Source organism: Agelaius tricolor, unplaced genomic scaffold, assembly GCF_023055355.1.
Source record: "Agelaius tricolor isolate 1412-34295 unplaced genomic scaffold, bAgeTri1.0.p SCAF_23, whole genome shotgun sequence".
Classification (NCBI taxonomy): domain Eukaryota; kingdom Metazoa; phylum Chordata; class Aves; order Passeriformes; family Icteridae; genus Agelaius; species Agelaius tricolor.
Genome location: NW_027269283.1, coordinates 7,439,515 through 7,448,797, shown reverse-complemented (window position 1 = coordinate 7,448,797; position 9,283 = coordinate 7,439,515). Strand labels below are relative to the sequence as shown.

Sequence of the window (9,283 nt, the reverse complement as noted above, 5' to 3'; positions counted from 1 at the left end):
GAGAGCCAGGTGTTCCTGACTGTCACTGCTCTTTTGGCTGTTTCTGGGGCCCACACTGAATCCAGTCCCTAACATCCCCACTATGGCCATGAGCATGGGGTGCAGATGAGCAGAGAGCACCAGCCATAAACCCCATCTTGCAGTAATCCCTTCCCTTTTCCTTTTATCTTTTGCATTTTAAATTATTTTTGTGAGTTTTATAGCACACCATTTCTTACTCAATTCACCTGAGTTATCCAAATTACATTTTTCTCCATCACACTGGCATAACCAACATGGCTCATGCTCTTAGCACTGAGGTTCCATGACCACATACACGGCCACAAGAATTATGATGTCCTATTTAAGTGGGTCAGGCTGGCATTAATTGTAAAACAGAGCTGTAATAAATTATTGCAGTCCAAAGCCAGAATCAAGTCTCACTAAGCTCAAACCAGGCCTTCTGCTTTTCCCTCTTTTCCATACAATAGTTGATGGTATTGTAAACTTTGTACTCCACAATATCTGTTGGCCAAAAGAGTGTGGAGAAAGGTGCTGGCTCTGTGTAATTGCACTGGAAAACGTTGTTCCAGGAAACAGATTTCATCTGTTTTGTTGCTTTGGGGTTTTTTACATTGAACATTGTACAAAATATTGGACCATTTCTCCAAAACATGATATTAAGGTGAAGATGAGTCATTTCACTGTCATAACACAAAAGGGAGGGGAAACCAGAGTGAACAAAGCAGCAAATTCATTCAGCAGCAATTTGCACTCCATAACCCTCTTGTGATGAGGCTTTTAGGCCAGAGGAGCTCTGCTACTTAAGCAGACAAGGCAACACATTAAGCTGTTGCTTAGAGATATTGGAATCTATTGCACAGAGCCTGCTCCCCGGTGAGATCCCTGAAGGGCTCCTGGCTGCTTTTCCAAGGATGCATTATAGCCCTGTTGCATTGCTGATACTTGTAAAGACTCACAGCTTTTCCCAGCAGGTCAAGCAATAACAGAAGGGGTGACTTTTCACAAGTGAGAGTTCAGATGGCATTAAAAAAGTCAAAGTGGCAACTCCTCATACTTGGATGTGGCAGATACCAAGGGCTCTTAGCAGCTGTGTTACAACCAGCTTAACAGCAACTAAATCATGTATATTCCTGCCAGGAATGCTGATGGATCACAGCACTGCAGGACACCCTCATCTGCCAGCAGCACAGGAAGGACAGAGATCCAGGGAAGAGCTGATTCCTACCTGCTGACTCACACTAACTTCGGGCAAAAAATATCCTTTTATTTTGGTTTGGTTCTCATCCTTTCAAACTCCTTATGTCTTAATCTTCAGCTGTGCTGTGGAACCCCCTTGTACACACTCTGTGCACATCTGATAAAGGCAACCAGCAGGAAACAGAGCCCTGTTAATAAATCCATGGTCAAGGGAACTCCTAAAGGAAGCAATTGGCTGTACCCCAGAGTCCTGCAGCACCAGGTCCCATCACATCCAAGGCTTTTTCCTCACAAGTCCCACAGGCAAATGACACAAAAGCTGTCATTCAGATGGGCTGATAGAAGAATTCTGAGATAGGGAAGCAGAAAAGCTCCAAGTCCAGAGGACTAACCAACCCATAGATTGATGCAGCAGATTAGTCTCTGCTGCTTCCAGAGTTAAGGAGGAGGAGGCAGCAGCACCTCTGGCACAGTCAGAGCCGTGGGACAGTTTTTGCCCTCTCCTTGTGGCAGCACTGACACAAGGGAAGCCCAGGCCACTGCCCTGAGCCCCTCACACCCCACAGAGGTGATGAGCAGCACTGGAAAAGGGACAGTTCCCTTCCAGAAACCTCCCCCTACCAAAGGGCTCTGCTTTCAACAGACTGAGCTGGCTCAGGGCAGCAAAGCAACCAAAGTACACACTCACTTCCAGCCCTGGAGAAAAGCAGGAATAAATGCTGGAGAATAAAAGCATCCTGGAATGGAAGCAGATTTTAATTTCTCTCTGGAGCAAGGCTGCTCAAAGCCAGACCAGCGGGGAGTGGGAGAAGAAATGAGGGTGTTTAAAGCAGCATTCCCTCTGCTCTCAAATTCTCACAGTTATGTATTAATTGCAGCAAGACTGGCACCGTGTCCTTGCTCCCACTGTCACCAGTGCTCTGCCAGAGCTCCCTTCATTAACACATCTGCCAGCACAGCTCCTGCTGGCAGCCTGGCAGCCTCTTGCAAAGCCACTTGCCCTCCACGGCTGGTGGCACCTCTGGGTGGCCCCAGGCAGCACCACGGGGCTGGGGAAGGTGTGGTACAAGAGCCAGGGTCTCCAAGAAGTGCTGGGAATGAGGGCTAACCCACTGTAGGAGCCTCCCAACCTCTTTCCTGGCTGGCAGGGAGCAAACAGCTTCAGCCAGCCACCCACCAGCTCCCAGGGCTACAGCTTTTATTCCCCATCACAGCTGCTCTGAGGAAATTGCTGCACGGTTTGTGTGGATTGCTCCCCTGCAGAGCCAGACGGGGCAGTTATTGATATGTGCTTTCCCCGACAAAAAACAGGCTGTTTATGGACTCCCATTTTCCTTAAATCACTTCCTGAAGCCCTTTGCCTTCACTGCAGCTTTCTCGTGGGCAGGATGTGTCACCAGCCCCTGGATCCGTGACAATTATCACCATTCAAAGCACTTTCTTTGCCCACAGTTCACCGGTTTGCCGATGGGGACATTTGCCCTGCAGTCACCCCTCCCCACCTGCAGCCCTCACCTGGTTCCCTGAGGTGTCCTACGAGGTGAGCACCATCACCTGCCTAAGCCAGCCTGCTTCAATAAGGGTGGGAAGGTTTTGGGGGGAAGCAGAAGGACCTCCCAGCTTTGTGGGTGAGTGTTATCCTGAAAATAGCCTGACCAGGCATCTTTACCTTGCCAGAAGCAATTTCAGCCCATTTGATGTGATCAGTTCTGGACAGCTCTCAGAACAGGAGGTCCTGTTGTGGTAGGACAAGGGAAAATGGCTTTAAACAGAAGGAGGGTGGATTTAAATTGGATATAAGAAAGAAGTTATTTTACAATGAGGATGGTGAGGCACTACCACAGGTTACCCAGAGGGGTGGTAGATGCCCCACCCCTGGGAGCATTCAGGGTCAGGTGGGATGGTTGATTTCTGAGCAATCTGATCTGGTGGATGATGTCCTTGCTCATTGCAGGGGGGTTGGACTAGATGACCTTTAAAGGTCCCTTCCAACCCAAACTACTCCCTGATTCTATTATTAACCTGCAATGCTTTTAAAAGCCTGAACGCTTCATACAAATAAATCACCTTAATAACCAGTGACTGCAAGACAGCCAGCCGAGAACATTTTGTTTTGGTAAACAGATTATTGATTGTATATCTGTGTCCTTGAGATGAACTTGACTCCTTGACAGCAGCAGGAGCCCAACAAAACAGGTTCTCCATAACTCCAAAATGGTGGATGGCCTTTGTCTGGAGACAGCAGCACATCAGCTTTAGGGAAGCAATAAAGCACCACTGATTTAGCATTGGCAGGGATTTCCCCCTCCCTAAACCACTGCCTTTTCTTTGTTTGCACAGCTGACCCAAGCTGCACGGTGTGAACATGGGCTTCAAGAGGCAAAGTCCATCTCCATGGCATGGATTTGCCAGGAATAAAATCTTTGTCCCTGCTGCACTGTGCTGATGATGGAGCTGTTGGCACAAAAGTAGGTCCAAGCAGCTCGTGCCCCTTGTAGCAGCATCTTCAAACCAGTGCTTGATTTCCGGGGCTTTATGCCACTGTAACGTTTATAATCAAGGGATGCCCAGTCAGAGATGACAAGAAGAGTAAAAGATTCTCTCCAAGCACTCCCCATCACACCAATATAAATAGATCTGTTTTCCCTGTGCACAGCCTCTGGCCCTGGTTGGGCCCAGAAACACACAGAGGAAATATTTTTCTCTGTTGGTAGAACAGTTCCTACTGCAAAGCAATTTCCCACATGAATTTAGATCTGTTGGCCATTGTCCTCCCCAAAGCAAACAAGTTTTATTGGAGAACCAGGCAAGGAGCTCTGAAAGCAGGTGCCAGTAATTTGTTTGGGGCATATAAGCAAAAGCCCCTCTACCCACCCCAGGCAGTGAGCTTTAATTAGTCTCCATCTCATCTCTGACAGGTTATTTTAATCAAGCACATCCTAACCAAGGCACGGAGAGCACATTCACTGTGGATAATGAGGAGTAAGGCACAAGGCAGAGGGTAAAGCACAAGGGAGCAGCATCAGCACCACAGCTCCTGCAGCCCCCTCAGCTCCCAGCCCCTCAAACACACAGCACCCAGGCACACAACCCCTGGCCATGGCAGCATGATGCCAATGCCAAGATAATATAGTTTGGGAAGAGAAAGAACAGCTTTTAAACTATCCCAGAGACCAGAGATATACTTTATGCTGCAAAACAGAAAGCCTCAAAGAATTGTGGATGAAAAATACTTTAAAACCCTTTTGTCCCAGGGAATGGTTACAGATCAGCAAATGTAACATCACATTCTCCTGAATTTTTCTGCCTTCCTGTATGTTCTTCTCCGAAAACAGACAATAGCAATTCCTGGAAACTGCATTCCCCCTGCAGACCTACCAAAGCCTTGCTTCATTTACAACTCCTTATAAACCACACCAGCTTTCCCAAAACAGGCAAGAAGAAAGCTCCAGGGGTGTTTCATCTGAAGAAGTATCATCCATATAATTCCTATGCAATATAATTGGACAATATAATTCCTGTTTCATTTTCCTTAAGCCCAATGTCTGGTTAGATTTTGGCCAAGGTACAGAAAGTATCTTGAAGAGTTGTACATTGGGCATAAAAAAAATCCCATCTGCTGAAAAGTCAGTTATAGCCACAGCCTTAAGAAGTGCAATGAAATGTTTTACTCCCACCCAGCTACTGGTGCACAATAATCTTGCCAGAAGAATATAAAAACATCCAAAGAAGAGGAGCAAAGTCAAACACATTTCTTGGTTACTGGCTCAGATCTATGAGCTGGCCCTCCTGGTTAAATGCACTCAGCCAGGCATGGCAGTGATGGATTCCTGTGTTTTCCCTTGCCTTGTCTCGAAACAGAGGTCAGACAATATTTAAAAGACTAAAGGAGAATGAAAAGACTCTTGATTTCCTTTTTCTTTTTCTCCTTTAGGGACATGCTGGTAAAGTGATCTTACGTTGTTGCTCTATAACCTGGGGTGCATTTCTGACAAACTTCACGGGACTCCTGCACCTCCTGAGCACTTCTGAAGGATTTCACTGAATTTCCAGAGCCGGATCAGAGACCCAGCTGGAGAAACTCAGCCAAACTCCCCCAGAGCAGCTGAAAACGGCACAGATCTGGCAAGGTACGTCTGTTTATTTTGCACGTTGTAATGTAGCTCACCCTCCTCCTGCTCCCTTTGTTCAAACCAGCCACTGTTCCCTATTGAAGCAGTTTAATCCCCTGCTTCCCACCGTTTCATGCATCCCTCACTCAGCCAGTCCTGGGTGCTGCCTGTGTCCCTCAGCATCTCCCTCATTCCTGAAGGAAACATCCACTGTATTTACTATTTCAATAACCCTGCAGAGAGAAAACCCTTGTTTCCCCCTTCCCTGATCTGAGCAAGTGCTAATTGGTCAGACACACAACACGCACACACTGAAGCATCGTGTTGATCTGATTGCAAATCCCGGTACGTCAGCAGCCCAGAGACCCTCCTCCAGCTCGGATCAGAGGGAAGAGGCTCAGCAGTGAGAGCAGCAGGTGCTGGAGGAGGCAGAGGAGCCGCTTCCCAGGTAAGGGACACTTCACTCCCCATCGCCGGCAGTCCCGCTCACTCTATTGCTGTGCCACAACAAAAGGCAGGAGAAGTGAGGCACTTCTCTTCGCAGAGCCTGGGACCGGCTGCCAAACCTTTGATCTTCACTGTGGGGGGGGTAGGGGTCGGTGGTTTGTTCATTCCCTGTGGAGGAATTCTTGGAAGTATGGGTCAGGCAGTAGTGATGGATGTGGTAACTGCTACAGGTGGGATGATTCCTGCTGTGTCTCTAAAGTGGATTTGCTTTCAGGGTACTTTTCTCCCTCTTCCCTGATTAATCCTCAACTTCTGAGATTCACAGGTTTGTCTGTCTGCCTGTGCCAAATTTGGGGTGCTGCCAGTTGTTTGTACTGGGGGTGGTTTTCAGAGTGAGTAAGTTCATAACCCACCCTTGCTTAAAGGTGCACTTTGATTGCAGGGTAATCCCCTTTAACCGTTAATTTCAGAAATACTCCCTGAACTATTTTTCCCCCTCCTTCTTTTGCTAGGGGACCCTGGGAGTGGGCAGTAGCAGTGTCAGAAACTTCTTCATTGTTTGTGAAATCCCAGTCCATGAAGAGCCTGAACTCCAACACAAAGGCAGGCGCTAATTAACCACTGGAACGCTTCTGCTCCGGCACAGAAAGCAAGAGCTGTGCCAGAGAAACAGCAGCCATCCCTCCGGTCTTCCAAGGGCTGTGAACAGCCAGCCAGGCACGAAATTCCCCCTTCTGCCTCCTTGTTCCTGTCAGCCCCAGAAGAACTCTCACTGTAGACAGCTGAACGGGAGCTGCTCAACTCCCCCAGCAAAGAAAAGCCAAAGCTCACCGGAATGCTCTCGGAAAGAAGAGTTCCTTGATTTATTTAGTCATTATTCTCTTGTTTTCTTGGTTCATGGAGCCTTATGTTTTCCAAACATTTTTTTCTCCCATCATCACTTCAAAATCCAACTTCTCCAACAGGGGGGAGAGGTAAGTTAGGTGGTGCATGAAGCCTCACAACTCACCTTTGAAAATAAGCTGCATCTAAATGAGGTAACAGCTGCTTCTCGCAGGAGGGGGAAAATATCCCAACCAAACAAAAAACCTCTCACTTCTGGGCTAGCAAGGCTTTCAGTGGTATCTGAGGGTGGTCTGTGATCAATAGGCATGGGAAACATCTCCTTTTGGGACGATCTGAACAGCTCCTGCAGCAATGCAGGCAACAGCTGCTACCTGGAAAACAGCATGAGGTTCAACTTCACCCTCCAAGAGCAGGCAGCTGATTTTTACGTTGTCCTGCCCGTGATCTACTCTGTGATCTGTGCTGTGGGGCTCACAGGCAACACTGCTGTTATCTATGTGATCCTCAAGGCCCCCAAGATGAAGACTGTGACCAACATGTTCATCCTGAACCTCGCTATCGCTGATGACTTGTTCACCCTTGTCCTGCCCATCAATATTGCAGAGCACCTCCTCCGCTACTGGCCCTTCGGAGAAATCCTCTGCAAGGTCATCTTGTCCATAGACCACTACAATATCTTCTCCAGCATTTATTTCCTGACAGTGATGAGCATAGACAGGTACCTGGTGGTACTGGCTACGGTCAGGTCCAAGAGGATGCCCCACCGCACGTACCGAGCGGCCAGGATTGTCAGCCTGTGCATCTGGATCCTGGTCACCATCATAGTCCTCCCTTTCATCATCTTTGCCAATGTCTACACCGACGACCTGGAGATCAAGAGCTGTGGTCTCAATTTCCCCAAGCCTGAGAGGTTTTGGTTCAAAGCCAGCAGGATCTACACCCTCATCCTTGGCTTTGCCATTCCAGTATCCACCATCTGCATCCTCTACACCATGATGCTCTACAAGCTGAGGAACATGCACTTGAACTCCAACGCCAGAGCCCTGGACAAAGCCAAGAAGAAAGTCACCATTATGGTCTTCATAGTCCTGGCTGTGTTCCTCTTCTGTTGGACCCCCTTCCACCTGGCCACCATCGTGGCTTTGACCACTGACTTACCCCAGACCTCCATGGTCATTGGGATATCCTACTTCATCACCAGCCTAAGCTATGCCAATTCGTGCTTGAATCCTTTCTTGTATGCTTTCCTGGACGACAGTTTTCGGAAAAGTTTCCGGAAGTTGCTGGAATGCAGAACTTCTTGAACAGGGGGTTGGGGCTGGCAGGTCCCTGCCCTTCCAGGGTTTTTCAGGAGAAACTTTGCAGACTGGAGGAGTGGCCAATGAATGCACAATGTCCTTTGTTTGGTTTACATGTAGTGTGTGGTCTGTTTGTAACCCTCAGCAGCAGCAGGGTTTGTCCTGCCCACTTGCAACTCTTGTATTTCCCCTCTTTGCTCCTACCAGCTTCTCAGAGTTGCATTTCTAGACCCTGATTTTGAATTTCACCCTCTGAATTATTAAGGACAGAACATTTCCTTTTCAGGGGTGTACTTCTGCCACAGAGTGGTCCTTTATTGCCATCTGCTGTACAGCACAGACAGGCTGGAGACCAATTTCCAGAGGAGTGCAAAGCTCAGTTCTTTATCACTGAGTTATTAGGGAGGATTGTTTAATGGAGCAGAGCTAATGAGCACTTTCAATGAAACATCAGTAAAACAGAGGATGAGTATTTGGAAGAGAAAAGAAACTATTTTCAATGTTCATGTATGTTCCTGTGTGTTATGGCTTCCTTTTGATTTTGAAGGATCGTCCATTTTCCACCCCACCACAAATTTCCTCTTTTCTGACTTGTTAAATTTAGACCAAAAGGAAGATTTGAGTCTCAAAAAATAGAACTAAGCAGCACAGCACACCATACAAATACTATAGCAACTGTGAGAACTTGTGTTAGAAATCATTTTGAACTAGTTGTTCCTGTTAAGTGTCAAATACATATTTATTTAAGAGTGAGTAATGAAATAAACCTCATGGGGGAATAAAGAGACTGGTCCTTCTTTCACAAGAGAAAATTTATGCTACTTGTGCCATATCTTTACTATATATATTGCATTTTGCCTATTATAAAATAAAACATAGTAGGTTTGTAACAAAATTAAAGTGTTTTGTAAGCCATACGAAAACCTCTAGTGAGCACTGCAGATATAAAGTTTCTTCTTTCACAGACAAATAGTCAAAATACTTGAACAAAACCGGGACTTGACTGGGAGAGTCTGGAGATCAGAAACTCCATATGGAAAGCTTGGGAAACTCATTCTCACACCCTTAGCCCTGTGAAGTTTGTATGTTACTGATTTTAGGAAGGCTGTCTTAGCTAAAATATTTCTTTCAAGCTTTCCCCCGACCCCAGGCACCAAGCTCGGCTCTTACCTGGCCAAATTCCCCCAGGAAAGTGCAGGACAGGGAGCACAAAAGGAAAGAAGGCTGCAGTCCTCAGCTTAAATGGGCTCTCAGAGCAGTGGGTGGGTGTGAGTGGAGACCCCAGGTGAGACTGCTTGGGGCAATTCAGTGCCCTGAGCACCCCAACATCAAAACTGACAACCCTCAATTCCTCGGGATGGCAATTTCATTTATAGGAAA

At 47.1% G+C, this 9,283-nt stretch overlaps 1 protein-coding gene across 1 annotated transcript; it reads left to right on the top strand.

Annotated features, from left to right (window-relative positions):
• Positions 1–5,628: 5,628 nt before the first annotated feature.
• On the top strand, positions 5,629–8,839 carry NPBWR2 (neuropeptides B and W receptor 2). The gene is made up of 2 exons (XM_071446783.1): positions 5,629–5,760; positions 6,272–8,839. The coding sequence occupies exon 2, from the start codon at positions 6,911–6,913 to the stop codon at positions 7,907–7,909; it is 999 nt and encodes a 332-aa protein (XP_071302884.1). The 5' UTR covers positions 5,629–5,760; positions 6,272–6,910; the 3' UTR covers positions 7,910–8,839.
• Positions 8,840–9,283: the final 444 nt, after the last annotated feature.

What these genes read in the sequence shown, in the direction of transcription:
- NPBWR2 (XM_071446783.1), top strand. Translation starts at nt 6,911, where the DNA reads ATGGGAAACATCTCCTTTTGGGACGATCTGAACAGCTCCTGCAGCAAT.